At 38.5% G+C, this 20,963-nt stretch overlaps 1 protein-coding gene across 1 annotated transcript; it reads left to right on the forward strand.

Annotated features, from left to right (window-relative positions):
• Positions 1–647: 647 nt before the first annotated feature.
• On the forward strand, positions 648–10,270 carry LOC104220374 (auxin response factor 8-like). The gene is made up of 14 exons (XM_009771233.2): positions 648–1,308; positions 1,564–1,676; positions 1,802–1,900; positions 2,010–2,066; positions 2,156–2,311; positions 2,398–2,482; positions 5,802–5,892; positions 6,002–6,166; positions 6,256–6,378; positions 6,925–7,000; positions 8,002–8,149; positions 8,387–9,384; positions 9,465–9,655; positions 9,776–10,270. The coding sequence occupies exons 1-14, from the start codon at positions 1,266–1,268 to the stop codon at positions 9,954–9,956; spliced, it is 2,526 nt and encodes an 841-aa protein (XP_009769535.1). The 5' UTR covers positions 648–1,265; the 3' UTR covers positions 9,957–10,270.
• Positions 10,271–20,963: the final 10,693 nt, after the last annotated feature.

Raw genomic sequence — 20,963 nt, forward strand, 5'->3', positions numbered from 1 at the left:
CTTTAATTAATTAAGTTACTGGTACTTTCAGTAAGTAATTTAGTCGAATTACTTTCAGTAAGTAATTTAGTCGAATTATTTTCAGTAAGTAATTCAGATTGATTATGCAACAATTAATTTTTCAGCTAACATTATTTTTTATATTTTAGTTTATGTGACAGTTGAATCAATATGAAGTTTTAAAAAAAATTAAAAACTTTTAAAATTATAATCTTAAATATGTCATTATATAAATTTTTTGAAACTTGTAGTAAACATGCCACAATATTCGAGTTGTTATAAAAACTCCTTGTAAAGGATATAGTAATTTTTAAATATAAAAATATATTATTTTTTTGTAATTAGCTAATAAAAAAGTAGTAAGAACAAAAACAACAACGGAACGACTTTTAATTGTGAAAAAAGAAATAGGAGTAGTTATTAGCACAATATATTGACGTGGTCTTTTTCTTAGATTTGGTTCTTCTTCTTCTTGATCATGTGCAATATTATATTTGAAGCTCCGTACTCTGACAATGACCACTGAAGGATGGGTAGCACATGCCCTCCTGTCAAATCACAAACTCCATTCTACGGCCATGATCCTCCGTACGGTTCTCTCAACGGCTCTGATTCCCTTTTCCCCCCAAACCTTCCTCACACTCTCTGATAACTAACAGTACACATACACTTCAAGAAAATGAGAGCCATTACTATTAACTCTCTCTCTCTCTCTCTACACACACACTCTCTCTCTCCCTCTCTACTGTTATCAGGTCGACCTTGGTCGGGTGGGGTATAAAGGGACAACCAGACCCCTTTGTTTCTCTTCCAAAAAAAGCCTTAATCAGTGATAGTGATATCCCATGTTAAAAAAGCTGAAAGTTGAGCTCAGCTTAACTTAGCTTAGATTCTATCAACTCAACTCAACTCAACTCAACTCATTTGAACAAAAGGGTATCGTCAAATTTTGATCTTTTTTGCTTTTTCACTGTTTTCTTGATTTTTTTTAATGGAAGTATTGGAGAAAAAGAAGAGTTTTGAGCTGTGTTGAAAAGGGGGTTTCTTTTTTGGTTAAATGCATGTGAAGATTGTTGGGGTTAAAATGGGGAAGAGATGGGGTATATTGAGGATAAAGGTGATGAATTGGTGGGAGTATTTAGGGTTTGAGTTGGTTTTAAGAGTTGGAATTGAGGGTTTTGTTTAATTAAGTGGATAATTTACGAGAAAAGGGTGTTATTGTAGTGTATATTTTTAAGAGAAGTGAGTTTTAAAAAGTAGAAAGAATGAAGCTTTCAACATCAGGAATGGGTCAGCAGGCTCATGAAGGTATCTTCTAATTCTAACTTCTTTATACTTTTTTTCTTCAATTGCTGTCTTCTTTTTAGGGGTTTTGGCTTTTTATATATCACTATCAGTGTGTTTTGTGTTACTACATATTTTCTTTGTTTGTGTTAATAAGATAAAGGAATCTTAGTTTCCATTTTTGTTGGTTAACCACTGGGATAGTCATAAGTTTATCTGTAATTAAGTGGAATTAAATTATTGCTGATATTTTTTATTTGGACGTGGATTTGCTGAAAGGAGAGAAAAAGTGTTTGAACTCAGAGCTATGGCATGCTTGTGCTGGTCCTCTGGTGTGCCTACCAACAGTGGGAAGTCGTGTTGTTTACTTTCCTCAGGGTCATAGTGAGCAGGTACCACATTTTTTCCTCTCTGTCTTTATCAAACAGACAGACACACACACACACACACAGAGTAGTAGTGATGCAGCCATTATTAGTCAGATAACTGATGGTCCCTTACTGGAATTGAGTGTCAGGTAGCTGCAACAACTAATAAAGAAGTTGATGCTCATATACCCAATTATCCAAATTTGCCACCGCAGTTGATCTGTCAACTCCACAATGTTACAATGCATGTGGGTTTCTTCAATTACATTCTGTGTTTTCGTATATTTCTTGTGAATTATTTATTATTATGTCAGTTGTATAGGCCCATAAAGAATTGATAATTTGTGGAAATTTCAGGCAGATGTTGAAACGGACGAAGTATATGCTCAAATGACTTTGCAGCCCTTGACGCCGGTAATCTGGAATGTTAATTTCTTATAAAGAATGCCTTTTTGCAGAACTTCTTGGGAATTGGGTGACAAATATTTTGTGTTGGATTTCAGGAAGAACAAAAAGATACATATCTTCCTGTTGAGTTTGGAATCCCTAGCAAGCAGCCTACTAACTATTTCTGTAAGACGCTGACTGCAAGTGATACCAGCACGCATGGTGGCTTTTCTGTCCCTCGTCGTGCTGCAGAGAAAGTTTTTCCTCCTCTGGTGATTATTGATCCCATGGTTCTGTCAATTTTGACTTGGTTCTGAAGCTAAGACTGATATTATTCTCATTTTTACTGGCATCTCAGGATTTCTCGCAGACACCTCCGGCCCAAGAACTAATTGCAAGGGATCTGCATGATGTTGAATGGAAGTTCAGGCATATTTTCCGAGGCAAGCTCTTGATGTTGTTTTCTTTGTTGCACTCCGCAGCTTTACATTGTTTAGAGTTTCTTCAGCTGTAATCTATTATCTGGTGTGTGTTTTAACTCTTGGAGCAAAAGCTAGACACTGACATGAACTGGTCATGTCTTCATCTCTGTCTCTGTTGCAATTTCCAATGAAATTATCCCGTATGTTCCTTTGTGTAGGATTGTACTGTTGTTTCCCAGTTCATGCATCTCTACCCTGTTATATTATTTTAAAAAGTAATATGTCATTGTCATATGTCCATGTGTGTGTATCTTTTTATTCGTTTGAGTGTGCAACAATACCGAGAAAAAGGAGTATCAGAGAAGTATTGTGTAGCTAAGGTAATTTTTAACCACTGATGTAAATGGGCTGTAAACTCATAACCTTGGTAAAACTAATTAAGTATTTTGAAGCCATTTGGGCGTGTAAAGTACTCTGTTCATCCATACAGAAGTTTCCAGATTTCATTGCTCTAAGGTTTTCTCTTTTTTCATTTTTCAACGAATTGTTGGAATATAAATGAAGAGAACTTATAGCTTCCTTCTTTTGCTCATAGTATGTCATGAGATCTTCAAACAAAGTGCATAAATATACTACTATAAGTTTTGTTGGAAGTGGAAGATGACAAACCTTTTGATTCTTTTGAAGGATGGACCACATTATAGACTTTGTTAAGGATAAAGACGAGAAACTGGAAAAAGTGAAACATAAATAAGCTTTGGCTTATCAAACCTTTTGGGCTCTATATCTTGATGGAGATGCAAGAAATGGAAAATGAAGGACCTTAAGATAATCTCTCTGTGTCTGAGCGGCACTGCTTTTCTGTTGAAGAAACCTATGGACAATGAGAGAACTCTATTATGCATGTATTGTAATAGAGTGGGTCAACAATCTTTTGCAACTCTTCTTCTTCTTATGTTATTTAACTCTTTTTGAGTGGACATACACTCTCTCTTTTTTTTTGGGGGGAGATAAGTTTTGTGTGGACACATTTTGCACTCTTCTGTACAATGAGTTGCGTGATAGTATTGGTTCCAATATGTAAGAACCATGGACATGTTCAAAGTTGTGCAAACTATCATGGTATTAAAATTTATGAGTCATATGATGATCTTTTGAGAAAAAATGATAGTGTTCAAACTTGAAATGCGATCGTTAAGTGGATGTATGGTCGTACAAGATTGAACAAGATTATGATCACATCCGTTAAAAGGTGCAAGTAACACGTGTAGAGATAATCAGAGAAGCTCATCTGAGATGGTTTTACCATATCCTATGTAGACCTCCATATGCATTGCTTTGTATGTGTAACAGTACGATGATTGAAAGTGATAAAAGGGACGAGGAGACCTAGAATCACACGGAGATAAGTTGTCTCAAAATGCTTACAATATCTGAATCAGTGCGGACTTATCCAATAATTGGAAGTAAAGGAGATGATACCAACTAGTTGAGATTAAGTCTTAGTTATTGTTACACTTACATTATGTTCGACGCCTGTCAAGACTCTTTTTTATTCTTGTTAGGAACTTGAATAGTGCTATAAGAATAAATATGAGATTTGGAGAACCCCTAATTTGTCTTAAACGGAAAGCATGTTACTTAATATTGGAATAAAATGAACATGATAAGAGCATAATGGATGAACAAAATTCATCTAGCCAACCCCAACTAATTATGATTGAGTGCATAGTGTTGAAAGTTGGGAGACAATGGACATGTAAACCACAAGTGATCCAGCCCACAAGTTGGATCAGAGTCGTTGGGCTAAAAGTTTAGCGTTGAGGTTGTGCATTCATTCTCATATATGCTTGTCTATGCATCCTCTGCAACACGAGTCTCAAACTCAATGGATTGATTTCTATTAGGCATCCATTTGCTAACTTAGTTGCTCTTGAGATAAGCTTCCACACATGATATCAAACTTATGGTCTTCTCTTTAATTGCTAACATTCTTTAGTTTTGATGCATAAGATAAGTTGATCCTCCTTTTGAGGTACTACTGTAGCACTAAATAATCAGCCTATCAATAATCCGGTAGTACTTGCCCAATTTTACTTTCAAGATTCCTAAAAATTAAAGTATGGTTGCCAAAATAATACAACGCCATAGTTTTGCTGTATTAGTGATGTGATGGAGGATTAGGATGGGATAATACTTCCTCCATCCTGTTATATGATTCTCTCTCTATTTCAGGATGTGCCAAAATGTTTAAATTTAATACGATTCGCTGATGGCATTATCTTATATTACCTTCAGAACTTCTGAAAATTCAAGTTCATTAACTTCACATTTTAAACTTCGATCCAGTGTTTCTTCAATCAAATATGTATGACATAATAAATAAGTCATATTAACATCTTAAATTTCATTTCCAGCAAAACATTGTTTAATGGGACGAAGGAAGTATTTTCTAGGGGATCGTGGATAGGTTTTACAAGTTGTTATCCTATGTTTGGTTTAAAAGTGAACTGAAGTTGGACTTAAGGTTTTTAGATGTTAGTAGTATAATTTTAGCAGTACTGCCTATTAAAAAGAAAATTAAGCGACAAAAACTAAAATTTAGCCTAAAGCTGAACTAAAAAATAAAAAGGTGCATGGATGGCTAAGGGTGTTGGTGGATAGAGCATGGAAGCAGGATAAGTAATTTTAATTAGTCCCTCTATCCCTAACCTTTTTGTTTACACATTTCAGTTTTGTAAGAAGGTTATGGAGTTCAACTTCCATGTTATATTGGTGGCAAACGAATACTACAGTTCTGAATATAGGTTATATAAAAAGAAAATCACAGTTAAGGATATAAGTTTGGTGGTAGAGCATGGAACCAGGATAAGTAATTTTTTAGTTCCTCTATCCCTAACCTTTTTGTTTACACATTTCAGTTTTGTAAGGTTATGGAGTTCAACTTCCATGTTATATTGGTGGCAAAAGAATACTGCAGTTCTGAATATACTTTATGTAAAAAGAAAATTACAGTTAAGAAGATAAGTTTGGAAGAAGCTCATTTCTGCCTAAAGTTTAAGTATTTAATTATTTTACTCTCGGTACATGTAACTGAACCATTTCAAACTTTTTGGACTTTCACAAGGCATTTGATATAAAGCTTTAGTTGATTTTTTTGGTCATCCTATTCCTGTTACCTTAAGTTGGAACTGTTTATTCTTTCTGAAACTTGGTTTGATATTGGATAAAAGGATGATTGCTAGTTGGATTTGGAAGGAAGATATAATGCGTTGTGAAACTGATAAATGTGTACCATGTATTCTGTCATCTGTTTATTTTTTTCTCCTTTTGCATGCAGGACAGCCTAAGCGGCATCTTCTTACTACTGGCTGGAGTGTGTTTGTTAGTGCCAAAAGACTTGTTGCGGGAGATTCTGTTCTTTTCATTTGGTACTGTTTAGCCACCTTTGTTGAGTCAACTTCAAATTATTCCATATATGTATTGCATCTAGTATGGCATTTTCCTCCAGGTTTTTTCTTGAAGTAGTCGGTTCTGCAGGAATGAGAAAAATCAGCTCCTTCTGGGGATTCGTCGTGCAATTCGACCCCAAACTGTGATGCCATCATCAGTTCTATCTAGTGATAGCATGCACATTGGGCTACTTGCTGCTGCTGCTCATGCTGCTGCTACTAATAGCTGTTTCACTGTTTTTTTTAACCCAAGGTAGTCCTTAAATATACTCTCTCCTTGTATTTTCATTCATATTTATATCCTTTTTCTGCTTTTCTCTACTCACATGCTTATTGTATTAGGGCTAGCCCATCCGAGTTTGTTATACCTCTTTCAAAGTACATCAAAGCTGTATATCACACTCGTGTTTCTGTTGGAATGCGTTTCCGGATGCTATTTGAAACTGAAGAATCAAGTGTTCGGAGGTATGTAAGTTGTTTGATCTTAGGTGAAAGATTTCCTTTTTTCTTCTTGGCGTCAAATATGCCATTTGAAAAAGTTCTATATAAGTAGACTGTGTAGTTTCTTAACAATCAAAAACTGGGCTGTGCAGTTTCTTATTGATGTATCATTGAGCACCTGTTTTATGTTTAACTGCAGATGAGTGGCTCTCGAATATGTACCTTCTCCTATGTTTCAGTTAATGACAATTTATAGTTGGAGAACTAAGTCTAATAATGTAGAAATGATGAATTGGGATGAAGGTGCGGGATTATTACCCCCGTGTTTTTCCTTTGCCACATAGAGTTCATTCTTGTCTTGTACTTGCGAAAACATAGTTGCATTCTTGCATTAGGGGTGTTTGATTAATGAAATCAGTGGTTAATTCTGGCAAATAAATTGAAAAATTCATTGCTATTTGCTAATTGCTAGTAAGTTGGGTGTCCTACCTATATGGCTATCATTGAAATCAAGTCTGTATATTTGTTAGATAAACTCTCTTTTCCTCTTGGTGGTTCTGTCATTTTCAGATACATGGGCACAATTACTGGGATTGGTGACTTGGATCCAGTTCGCTGGAGAAACTCTCACTGGAGATCTGTCAAGGTAAATGGTCTATTTTTTTCTTCTTCGTAAGATCCAGTTCTCTATTTGCTATTCTTGTTCTTTTGTAACTATATCAGTTAACGTGGTTTTCCCGTCCATATCTCAATGCTTGAAGGTTTTACTCTTTTTCTCTTTTGTTTCGTTTGTTTTGGGGTGGGGGGTGGGGGTCTTGTGGGTCGACTCCTGCTCATGTAATTGAGTTGAATGCTGGTTGGCTTGAAGGTTTTACTTTGATCTCCATCTTTCTAAAGATTCAGAATCTTTATAATAGAAAATCTTTTCCATTGGTTTTTCATTCCCCCTTTCCAACTTTCATGTTGTGAAGTTGTATTCTTTGCCCAACTTTCAGTCTTTATCTATTTATGTTGCATAAGCCAGTAGCTTTTATGTAATAGTGAGTGAGCAAGCTATGTCTATTGTATTTGTGATGCTTGTTTTTGTTTTTGTGAAGACTGACATCTTCATCTTCTTGTGCTCAGAGCCAGATTCATTTTGAATGTATTGCTTACAACATTTCTATAAAACTAAATTGAACTTCCCTCTCTCTCTCTCCCTCTCATTCATTTGCTTGCAAACAGAAACCACCGCCAAGTCATTGTTAAATACATGCCGTTTATATCTTTTCTTCAATTGTTATCTGTGGTCTGCCTCTAGTTTTCTGCTGCCAAATCACTTCGCACCCCTAAACTGGTCCTGTGATATATGATGCCTTTGCAGCTTTGCTTATCCAGGTTAGATTATCTTTGGTGTTTCCCCAGGTTTGGGTACTGTTTCGTGCATTACCGCATTCAACTTACTCTACTCACACTTAACGTAGTTTATGCAGAAATCAGATATTATTTCTGTTCCTTCTAAATTTAGTCTTTCAACCAGTTGTATGAAAACTATAAATCTACAGTAAGGAAATTACAGATCTACAATCATATTATCTTGTATGGTCCAAACAGTCACTTTTGTTGCTAATACTTCATATTTACACAATAAATTTCATGAAATTATAGGTTGGTTGGGATGAGTCAACAGCAGGCGAGAGGCAACCAAGGGTTTCCTTATGGGAAATTGAGCCTTTGACTACTTTTCCAATGTATCCTTCTCTGTTCCCTCTTAGGCTAAAACGGCCTTTGTATCCAGGAACTTCATCTTATCAAGGTATGGTACACTTAAAGGTCATGCGGTTATAGAACTGAAGCTGTAAATCCTGATCTTTAAGTCTATGTTTTTAGTAAAATTGTAAAATCTGCAATGTAACTTATCGGGAAAAAAAGAAAAAGGAATTGGCCAACTTAATTTTGATGTCTCTTCTAACCCCCAAAGGACCTTCATCTCCATTCCCCACCAAATTATCTAGAAGCCTATGCTAGTAATTTTTATCCTTTGCTTTTGCAGATAGTAACAATGAAGCTATTAATCGAATGTCATGGTTGAGAGGGAATAGTGGTGAGCTAGGACCTCATTCGGTGAATCTTCAGTCTTTTGGCATGCTTCCGTGGATGCAACAGAGAGTCGATTCGCCAATTCTCCCAAATGATCTTAATCAGCACTATCAAGCTATGCTGGCTACCGGCTTGCAAAGTTATGGGAGTGGAGATTTGCTGAAACAGCAGTTAATGCAGTTTCAGCAGCCTGTCCAATATCTTCAACATGCAAGTACTGATAATTCCATTTTGCAGCAGCAGCAGCAGCAAGTAATGCAGCAAGCAGTTCATCAGCATATGCTGCCTGCTCAAACCCAAATGCTGTCAGAGAACCTGCAAAGGCAACAAAAGCAACAATCCAACAACCAGTCGGAGGAACAGGCTCATCAACACGCTTACCAAGAAGCATTCCAAATCCCACATGACCAGCTCCAGCAGAGGCAACAACCACCAAACATTCCCTCTCCATTTTCAAAAGAAGATTTTGCATATTTGAACTCAAAATTTTCAGCATCTGTTGCTCCTTCAGGTGTGCAAAATATGCTAGGTTCTTTTTGTTCTGAAGGAAGTAGTAATTCGTTGAATATCAACAGAACTGGTCAGTCTGTGGTCATTGAGCAGCCGTCCCAACAATCCTGGATATCAAAATTTACGCAGTCACAACTAAATACTTGCTCCAACTCATCACCACTTCCAACGTATGGGAAAGATACTTTGAATCCTCGGGAAAATTGTAGCTTGGATACCCAAAATCAAGCTCTTTTTGGTGCTAGTATTGATTCTTCAGGGCTTCTACTTCCGACCACAGTCTCTAATGTTACTACTACATGTGCTGATATTTCCTCAATGCCACTTGGGATGAATTCTGGATATCAGAATTCTCTGTATGGTTATGTGCAAGACTCATCTGAGTTGTTGCACAATGCAGGACAAAATGATCCACCAAATGCATCCCATACGTTTGTGAAGGTGTTACTTCTGCTCTCATTTCATTGGCATTTAATGCACGTGACAATCATGCGAGTAAAAAAGTTTTTTGGTCAATGCAGGTTTACAAATCGGGGTGTGTTGGGAGGTCACTGGATATCACCCAGTTCCACAGCTATCATGAGCTGCGAAGGGAACTGGGTCAGATGTTCGGGATCGAGGGGTTCCTTGAAGATCCTCAAAGATCAGGCTGGCAGCTTGTATTTGTTGACAGGGAGAATGATATCCTTCTCCTTGGAGACGACCCATGGGAGTAAGTACTCAATTGTGGGAAGACTTAAATATGTAGTAAATTTTAGGAAGTGGCTTTTTCTTAAGTCCTATTATAACATTGTAATCTTCTTTCTTGTTTTCCTGGCATGGTATTTTCCAGGGCGTTTGTCAATAACGTCTGGTATATAAAAATCCTTTCACCTGAAGATGTGCAGAAGCTGGGAAAGGAAGAGGCTGAATCCCTGAACCGTGGGGCAGTTGAAAGGATGAGCAGCAGCACTAGTGCTGGTGATCGAGATCTTGTTTCTGGAATGCCATCTTTAGGATCGCTCGAGTACTGATTGTTGTCATGCTCTAAAAGAAGAATGACTGGTTCTGATTCTCTTCTTTCCAAGGAGTCAGATATCTAGTTTCATCCCTCTTTATCTTTTGGCTTTCTTTAACTTTTCAAGTAATCGGTCCATCACCCATTTGTATGTTGAATTTTTCCTTTCAATCTTGCTGTAGTAGGAAGTTAAGTCATCTCCCATTTGTATGGTGTAGCCTTCACTGCAATGCTGTTGTACGAGTTAATATTATTCACTGTACGGCTCAAAATCAGACCGTGATCTAAACTAAGAATCTCCGAAGTGTTAAGCTTGTTATTCTAGTTCAACTTTGTCGAGTAATCCTTGAAATAACTGATTCCGTATCAGTTTTAGGTCTTTTTTTTTCCAGACAAAGAAGTTGAGGATCTCCAACTGCATGCTTTTTCCTGTAGAATTATCTGGTTCGGATTGCTTTTGTGAATCTAATGTACTCATTCTGCTTTATTCATGTATTGATGTACATCGTGCTTAGGCGGGCACGATGTAGTAGAATAACATTATATTATTTCCTCTATTCCAATTTATATATGCTCTTTCTATTTGAGACTCAAAATGTTTGACACAATTTCATTTCTATTCTAACTTTCACAACTTTCAAACGGATTAAATTATTCAAACTTTACTTTGATACTACTATGTTGTTCTCTATCAAACTGATTCTTTATTTACCATTACTTTACTATTCTAGTCTACTAACGCTAATAATACATGAGCCAAAATGAATATCTTAAATTCCATATCCAGTTAAGCATTGTTGTATAAATTGAAACAAAGAAAGAACTTTTAACATACAGAAAAAAATTGGCCTAGCCATTTTGCCTTTGGGAATTTTGCATTTTGCGTTCGAGTTTCATTATTCCATGAACTTCTTCGTCTATGATTTATCAGGAGTCTGTGTGTTGACTTAAGCATTATAAGTTTTGCTGATTTGACAAAGGAACTCATGCATGAACCAGGTTCAAAGATACTGTACGCAGGTTATAGTCGGAAACAAGCAAAAGGCATGCCCGTGCAAGGGATATGTATAAATGGTTATTTCTGATAAACCCTAATGAAAAGATTTCATGTGTGATAAGGAGCAGGATTCCTTACTTGAAGAGAACTCAATCCAAGATAAGGAAAGAGTTGGAGATTGAAGTTCACTAGAACTATTCCACCAAGGAAGAGTAAAGCATTAGACTTTTAGTCACTCTTTATTATACTAACTCTATAAATATCAGTGTTGTTCTCTTATACAGGTGACATATTACAAAAGTAAAAGCAAGAATTGAGAGCAAAATAGCAAGACATTTTGTGAACAATTCATGTGAGACTTGAGAGTGTGAACCTGAAGCTACACGAACCTGATTGAAGAACCAGTTCCATAAAGAGTTTTATGAGTCTGTCTTTATTTCTAGTTCAGGGTGTAGTAGGTGTTTTGAGTTGTATCTTTCAGCTATCTTTAGAAGCAGTTATATTAGGTACTTAATTTGTTTGTTCAAGTTAGAGTTAACTTTAAGTAATCGCAACAACCTCCAATTTTGTTACCACAATAGAGTTTAATCCTTTATTTTGAAATGATTTTCTTTACTTTCTGCATTACTTTATTCTGCAACAGTAGTGTAAGGAACAAGTAAAAGAATCATGTCCTTCAATATATCAGTGTATGCGAAAATTAGATATCACCCAAATCACCCTCCCTCTTGTGTGGTATTAAAGTATAAAATATCAATTGGTATCAGAGCAGGTTATCCTTGAAGAGGCTAACACCTTAGGAAGAATGCTAAAACCAAGAAGTGGACATTAGTCACTGATGATTCCTTACCAACACTCTACAAGAATGATAACGGTGAGGATGCCCCAAAAGCAAGAGCTGATTGTAATACTGAAAATTTAAAACAGTGGGAGAAAAATGCTAAAACCAAGAAGTGGCTTATATGTGGAATGGTCCTGATGAGTACAACAGGATCTAAGATTGTACCACTGCCAAACAAATTGGGGCCAAACAAATTGGGGACACATTGCAAGTAGCCCATGAAGGAACAAGTCAAGTGAAAAGATCAAGAAGTACTTTGCTATTTTCACAATATGAAAACTTCTCTATGAAGGATGGTGAATTTATTCAGGAAATGTATACTAGATTCACTACCGACAAATGAGTTAAGTTCACTGGGAAGGATCCTTTCTGAAGAAGAAAGAGTTGAAAAGATCTTGATTAGGTTCCTACCAGTCACTTGGAATAGCAAGATCATTGCTATTCAGGAATCAAAAGATATTGCCGCTCTATCTTTGGATGAGTTAATTGGAAATAAACTTATGAGTTAAGGAGACAAACTATGAAGATGGGTGAGCCTAAGAAAGAAAGAGGCTTGATACTTAGAATCACTAGTGGTTCTGATTTGGAATATGATGAAATATTAATGATCATTAAAGACTTCAAGAAGTATCTTAGGAGAGGAAAGAGTCCTTCAAGAAATGAAAGCTACAACAAAGCCAAGTTAGCAAAAAAATAGGTGACTGATAGATGCTTCAATATGTGGCAAACAGGATTGTATGATAAAAAATTATCCCACGTGGGAAATCGAGTAGAAAAAAGAGAGATTTGTAAAAAGGACCAGAAAAAAGGAACAAGTTTATGCCAAGAAGAGCTACAACAAAGGGTCATCCAAAGCAATTGTTGCTTCTTGGGAAGACAGTACAGATGAGGAATCTAACGATGATGATGATGATGATGAGCGGTCTCTTATGGCTATCGGAGAATTTGAAGATAAAACTAATGAAGATTCTAAGGTCCAAAAGAAGGATGTCACCCAAATATGGTACATGGATAGTGGTTGCTCAAAGTACATGACAGGAAACAAGAAACAGTTCCTTTCACCTGTGACCTTTAAAGAGGTAATATCTCCTTTGAAAATGGAAAGAAAAGGTGAAATCATTGGAGTTGAAAAAAATAAGTAAATCTGATTCTCACCTGATTGAAAATGCCTATTTGATAGATGGATTGAAATACAACTTGTTAAGCATCTCATAACTATGTGATAGAGAAAACATGGTAGCTTTTACCTCTACAAAATATTTTGTCACTAACCTTACTACTGATAAGATAGTTTTGTAAGGAAGAAGAGTAAACAATATATATGTGGTGGATCTATCCATCCCATCAGATAATGAACTCACTTATTTGAGTGTCATGGATAATGATCCCCTCCTTTGGCACAAGAGGCTTGGGCATGCTAGTCTAAGCTAGCTCAACAAATTAGTCTCTAAGAACTTGGTGATAGGGCTACCTAATATCAAATTCAAAGAAGACAAAGTTTGTGAGGCATGTTCAAGGGGAAGCTGGTAAAATCTTCTTTTAAAAGTAAGAAAATGATTAGTAATCAATGGAACTGGTCCATATAGATCTGTCTAGACCAATAAGGACAATAAGCAACGGTGGTAAGAGATATGTTATGGTACTTATTGATGATTACTCTAGATTTACTTGAACTTTCTTTTGAACATCAAAAGTTGAAACATTTGACATGTTCATTTAGTTTATTAGAAAAACTCAATTGAAAAATGACTAGGTAATCAACTTACATCAGTCAAGTCTGATCATGGTACTGAATTTGAGAATGCAAAGTTTTCTGAATTTTGTGATGAGCATGAAATAGATTATAATTTTTCTGCCCTTAGAACTCCATAACAGAATGGAGTAGTTGAAAGAAAGAATAGGACTTTGAATGAAATGGCTAGAACCATGTTAATTGCTAGTAGATTGCCTCATATATTTTGGGCAGAAGCTGTAAATACTGCATGCTACATCATCAATAGGTGCATGACCAGACCTCTTATTAAAAACACTCCTTATGAGTTACTTAAAAAGAGAAAACCTTATGTCACGATCCTAAACTCAAACCTATCGTGATGACACCTATCAATAGTACTAGCCAGTCGACTTCCACAATACTACTATAATTCATTAAAAGTTATGCCAAAAGACATCATGTTTAGCAGAGTTTCATAAAAGAAAATAAGAGTTGAACTCAAAAATAGAAGTGCGGAAAGTAAAGCCCCAAACATCGGGGTGTCATTGAGTCATGAGCAACTACTACATCTGTTCTAATAATAACAAGAGTAATATAGTCTGGGAAAAATCCAAAATATAACTACGGGGAAGATAGAGAAGAAAAAAGCAGGGTTGCGGTCGCCAGACAACTACCTTACTAACTCCAATGATCAGCAACAGTAAATATCAACAGCCGCTACCGTGCCCAGAGATACCTGGATCTGCACACAAGGTGCATGTAACATGAGTACACCAACTCAGTAAGTAACAAGTCCAAACTATGAACTGATAGGTAGTGACAAACTTAGCCTCAACAGGTAAACAGAAGTAAACCGTGCAGAAAAGTAGACATGCTTTTAATTCAAGTATTCAGCTCAAGCAGTAAAGTAAATACAGATATGGACAATGTGAGATATAAAGTTCAGTTAACCTCAATGTGCCAATGCACAGGATGTATGAAATGCACCATGTTTTTCCACTCTCAAGTGCTCAACCACTCGGTACTGTATATGGCCATCCGGCCCAGGAAAGATCCATCCCGGAAGATATACACATCACTGAAAACAGTCACTCAGTACCAAGGAAGACCTTTCCATCCCTATGGAGAAGATCCATCTGCAGGTAACAATACTTCGAACAAGATCCATGTCCAGGGAAGATCCATCCCTCAATAAAATCATCCGTGCCCACTATATGTGTGTAGACTCCGGAGGGGCTTCTACAGCCCAAGTGCTATCATAATCAATATATCTGTTGTGATATGAAGCCCGACCCCGTAACTATCATTCAAAATCAGGATCTCAGCCTCACTCAATCATCACTTTCCAATCTCACCACGAGCTCACAATGTCATGAAAACAACCTGGAACAAGGATATAATGAATCAATAATTAACTGAGATTGAGATATGATATAAAAATGTATAATCATGACCGAGTATGGGATATTAAGCGACAACTAGTGAGATGACAACAAGAAATGACCGCTAAGGGTCCAAACAATACCAACATAAATCCTAAACATGATATCTAGCATGATTTATAGCTCAACTACGTTATCACATGATGAAAACATGGATATCAACAAGATAGAGTCACTAAACGGTGCCATGGGATCACCCAGGCCACAATTCTCACGGTGCACCCCCGCACGCCCGTCACTTGGCATGTGCGCCACCTCAATACTAATCACATAACATATAGTTCAGGGTTTCGAACTCTCAGAACCAAGTTTGGAAGCGTTACTTACCTCAAGCCAAGCTAAACTCCTACTCTGTGATGCCTTTGCCTCTCAAATCGGCCTCCAAACGTCCCGAATCTAATCACAAGCAATACAATGCGATCAATATAGGCCAAAGAACCAAATCCATAAGAAAAACTACTTAATTGGACATAAATCCCGAAATTGACTTAAACCCGGCCCCCGGGCCCACGTCTCGAAATCTGACAAAAGACACAAAACTAGGAAGCTCATTCACTCATGAGTCTACCCATACCATTTTCATCAAAATCCGACATCATTTGGTCCCTCAAATCCCCAAAATTTCATCTCAAGAACTCTTCCATCCCCCCTCATTTTTCACCCCAATTCCCAATTTATATGATAAAAATCAAGATACAGTCACGAAATTTAAACAAAAGCAAGTGAAAAACACTTAGCCCAATCACCTCTCTGAAAACCCCTTCAAAAATTTCTCAATTCTGTGGTCTCTAGCCCAAAATATGAAAAATGGTTTCAAACCCTCGATTTTGAAATTTAACAATGCTGCCCAGATATCCTTCATCGCGATCGTGGAAATAGCCTCACGATGGCGAAGCACAAACAGGCGGCCCCATATTTACTCTATGCGAATGCCTAATTCTCCACGCGTTCGCGAATCACTGCCACACAAACCTACTCAATCGCATCCTACATCACGCGATCGCGTAGAGCAATCACCTTAGCTCCTCTTCAACTCAATTACTCTTACGCGAACACGTCACTGACCACGCGTTCGCGAAGCACATCCTCACACACATACGCGATCGCGTCCCTAGCTCTGCGTTCTCCTAGAAAAAACTCACCTCTGCCCCAAATAAGCATACACGATCGCGGATATACTCATGCGATCGCGTATAAGGAAACAAGAAGAAAAATACCACCAGCTATCAACAGTCTCTTCCAGGCCAAAAATGCTCCGTTAACCACCCGAAACTCATCCGAGGCCATCGGGACCCCAACCAAACATACCAACACGTCCCATAATATCATACGAACTTAGTCGAACCTTCGAATCACTCAAAACAACTTCAAAATACTAAATTGCACTCGGATTCAAGCATAAGGATTTCTAAACTTCTAAATTCCACAAGCAATTCCGAAACCCGCCAAACCACATCCGAATGACCTCAAATTTTGTACAAAAGTTAAAACTAACACCACAAACCTACCCCAACTTCCGAAATTCCATTCTGACCCCGATATTAAAATTTCCACTGACGGCCAAAATCGCCAAAATTCTAACTTTCGCCAATTCAAGCCTAATTCTACCACGGACCTTCAAATCACATTCTGGATGCGCTCCTAAGTCCAAAATCACCTAACAGAGCTAACGAAATCAAAGAATTCAATTTAAAGATGGTTTACATGTAAGTCAACATCCGGTCAACTTTTCCAACTTAAACCTTCTCCTAAGAGACTAAGTGTCTTAATTTACTCCAAAACCACTTCGAACCCGAACCAACTGACCCGGTAAGACATAATACAACTATAGAACACAAAAGAAGCAGGAAATGGGGAAATGAGACTATAACTCTCAAAACGACCGGCCGGGTCATTACATCCTCCCCCTCTTAAACAAACGTTCGTCCTCGAACAAGTCTTGAAACATACTTGAAGTATCAAATAGGTGTGGATATCTGTTCTGCATCTCCCGCTCGGTGTCCCAATTAGCCTCCTCCATGGGCTGACCTCTCCACTACACCTTCACTGATGCTATATCCTTTGACCTCAACTTGCGAACCTCACACTCCAAAATAGCCACCAGCTCCACATCATAAGTCAAATCACCATCCAACTGAACCTTGCTGAGATCCAGAACATGAGATGGATCGCAAATATACTTACGAAGCATAAAAACATAAAATACCGGATGCACACTCGATAAGCTGGGTGGCAAAGCAATCTTATAGGTCACCTCCCTAATCCTCCGAAGCACCTCAAATGGCCCAATAAACTGAGGGCTCAACTTGCCCTTCTTCCCAAATCTCATAACACCCTTCATGAGTGAAACCTGCAGCAAGAACTTTTCCCCAATCATGTAAGACATATCACAGACCTTTCTGTCAGCATAACTCTTTTGTCTCGACTACACCGTGCGAAGCTGCTCCTGGATCAATTTCACCTTGTCTAATGCATCCTGAACCAAGTTTGTATCAAGAAGCCTAGCCTTACCCGGCTCAAACCAACCTACCGGATCTACATAGCCTCCCATATAAAGCCTCATACAAAGCCATCTAAATACTCGACTAATAATTGTTATTGTAAGCAAATTTTGCGAGTGGCAGAAACTGGTCCCATGAACCCCCAAAATCAATGACACAAGCGCGTAGCATGTCCTCCAATATCTGAATAGTGTGCTCGGACTGTACGCCCGTCTAAGGGTGAAATGTTTTGCTCAAGTCAACCTGAGTTCCCAACTCTCGCTGCACGGCCCTCCAAAATTGCAATGTAAACTGAGTGCCTCTATCTGAAATGATAGAGACGGGCACCCCATAAAGGCAAAAAATCTCTCTGATGTAAATCTAAGCCAACCGCTTTGAAGAGTAAGTAGTACACATAGGAATGAAGTGCGCGGACTTGGTCAGCCGATCCACAATCACCCAAATGACATCAAACTTCCTCGAAGTCCATGGGAGCCCAACTATGAAATCCATGGTGATCTGCTCCCACTTCTACTCTGGAATCTCTATTTGCTGAAGCAAGCCACCCGGTCTCTGATGCTCATATTCACCTGCTGACACTTGAGACACCGAGCTACAAACCCAACTATGTCTTTCTTCATCCTCCTCAACCAATAGTGCTGCCTCAAATTATTATACATCTTCGCAGCACCCGAATGGATGGAATACCACAAACTATGGGCCTCCTCAAGAATCAACTCTTGAAGCCCATCTACATTGGGCACACATATCCGGCCCTGTATCCTCAATACCCCGTCATCACCAATAGTCACATCTCTAGCATCTTCATGCAGAACCTTGTCCTTGAGGAATAACAAATAAGGATCATCATACTGACGCTCTCTAATGCGATCGAATAAGGAAGACAAAGAAACCACACAAGCTTGGACCTAACTGGGCTCCGAAATATCCAATCTCACAAACTGATTGGCCAAGGCCTAAACATTGACTACAAGAGGTCTCTCACCAACAAGAAGGAATGCAAGACTACCCATACTCACTGCCTTTCTACTCAAGGTATCGACCACCACATTGGCCTTTTTCGGATGGTACAAAATAGTAATATCATAGTCCTTTTGTAGCTCTAACCATCTCCGCTTCCTCAAATTGAGATCCTTCTATTTGAACAAATGTTGGAGGCTACGATGATCAGTAAACACCTCACAACACACACTATAGAGATAGTGCCTCCAAATCTTCAATGCGTGAAAAATGGCAGCCAACTTCAAATCATGAACAAAGTAGTTCTTTTCATGGGGCTTCAAGTGGCACGAAGCATAAGCAATCACTCTACCTTCCTGCATCAACACACAACCAATGCCAGCCTGAGAAGTATCACAATATACTGTATAAGAAGCTGAAGCTGATGGCAGAACTAACACTGGAGCTGCGGTCAAGGCAGTCTTGAGCTTTTGAAAGATCGCCTCACACTCAACCGATCACCTGAAAGGAGCACCCTTTTGGGTCAATCTAGTCAAGGGTGATGCAATAGAAAAGAAACCAAGCACGAACCGACGACAATAACCCGCGAAACCAAGAAAGCTATGAATCTCTGTGGCCGAGGGCGATCTAGGCCAACTCTGGACCACCTCTATCTTCTTTGAATCAACATGAATACCATCACTGGATACCGTGCCCCAAGAACGCCACTGAACTGAGCCAAAACTCACACTTGGAGAACTTAGCATAAAGTTTCTCCTCCCTCAACAGTTGTAACACAATTCGCAAATGCTGGGCATGCTCCTCCTGGATACGAGAGTACACCAGGATATCATCAATGAATACAATAACAAACGAGTTGAGATAAGGCTGAAATACGTTGTTCATCAAATGCATGAACGCTTCTGGAGTGTTGGTCAGCCCAAAAGATATCACAAGGAACTCATAATGACTATATCAGGCCTGAAAGGTGTCTTAAGAATGTCTGAGTCCCTAATCTTCAACTGGTGATACCCTGACCTCAAATCAATCTTGGAGAACACCCTCGCTCCCTGAAGCTGGTCAAATAAACCATCAATATGAGGCAAAGGATACTTGTTCTTGATTGCCACTTTGTTTAATGCTTGTAATCAATGCACATTCTCATAGTGCAATCATTCTTCTTCACAAATAGAATAAGTGCACCCCAAGGTGACATACTAGGTTGAATAAACCCCTTGTCAAGGAGAATAATCACCTTAGCTCCTCTTCAGCTCTGTTACTCCTACAAGCAATCACGAAGCACATCCTCACACACATACGTGATCACGTCCCTAACTCTGGTATCAAGTAGAAAAAACTAACCTATGCCCCAAATAAGCATACGCGATCGCGGCTATACTCATGCGATCGCGTATAAGGAAATTAGAAGAAACATACCAGCAGCTATCAGCAGTCTCTTCAAGGCTAAAAATGCTCCGTTAACCACCCGAAACTCACCCGAGGCCCTCGAGACCCCAACCAATCATACCAACATGTCCCATAACATCATACGAACTTAGTCGAACCTTCGAATCACTCAAAACAACATCAAATCACTAAATTACACTCGGATTCAAGCCTAAGAATTTCTAAACTTCCAAATTCCACAAGCGATGCTGAAACCTACCAAACCACGTCTGAATGACCTCAAATTTTGCAAAAAAGTCAAAAATGACACCACAAACCTACTCCAACTTCCGGAATTCCATTTCGATCCCGATATAAACATTTCCATTGCGGCCAAAATCACCAAAAATTCCAACTTTTGCCAATTCAAGCCTAATTCTACCACGGACCTTTAAATCACATTCTGGATGCGCTCTTAAGTCCAAAATCACCTAACGAAGCTAACAGAATCATAAGAATTCAAATTCAAGATCGTTTACATATAAGTCAACATTCGGTCAACTTTTCCAACTTAAACCTTCTCCTAAGAGACTAAGTGTCTCAATTCACTCCAAAACAACTCCGAACCCGAACCAACTCACCCGTGAAGACATAATACATTAGTAGAACACAAAAGAAGCAGGAAACGGGGGAACGAGACTATAACTCTCGAAACAACCAGCCGAGTCATTACAACCTTCCCCTCTTAAACAAACATTCATCCTCGAACGAGTCTTGAAACATACTTGAAGTCTCAAATAGGTGTGGATATCTGCTCTGCATCCCCCGTTCGGTCTCCCAAGTAGCCTCCTCCACGGGCTGACCTCTCCACTACACTTTCACTAATGCTATATCCTTTGACCTCAACTTACAAACCTGACGCTCCGAAATACCCACCAACTCCACATCATAAGTCAAATCACCATCCAGCTGAACCATGCTGAAATCCAAAATATGAGATAGATCGCTGATATACTTCCGAAACATAGAAACATGAAAAACCAAATGCACACTCGATAAGCTGGGTGAAAAAGCAAGCTCATAGGTCGCTTCCCCTATCCTCCGAAGCACCTCAAACGACCCAATAAATCAAGGGCTCAACTTGCCCTTCTTCCCAAATCTCATAACACCCTTCATGGGTGAAACCTGCAGCAAAACCTTCTC

This window comes from Nicotiana sylvestris, chromosome 2 (genome assembly GCF_000393655.2).
Source record: "Nicotiana sylvestris chromosome 2, ASM39365v2, whole genome shotgun sequence".
Classification (NCBI taxonomy): Eukaryota; Viridiplantae; Streptophyta; class Magnoliopsida; order Solanales; family Solanaceae; genus Nicotiana; species Nicotiana sylvestris.

Coding starts and splice junctions, on each gene's coding strand:
- LOC104220374 (XM_009771233.2), top strand. CDS start 1,266: ATGAAGCTTTCAACATCAGGAATGGGTCAGCAGGCTCATGAAG. Junction 1,677..1,801: donor CTCAGGGTCATAGTGAGCAG/GTACCACATTTT, acceptor ATTGAGTGTCAG/GTAGCTGCAACAACTAATAA. Junction 2,312..2,397: donor AGAAAGTTTTTCCTCCTCTG/GTGATTATTGAT, acceptor CTGGCATCTCAG/GATTTCTCGCAGACACCTCC.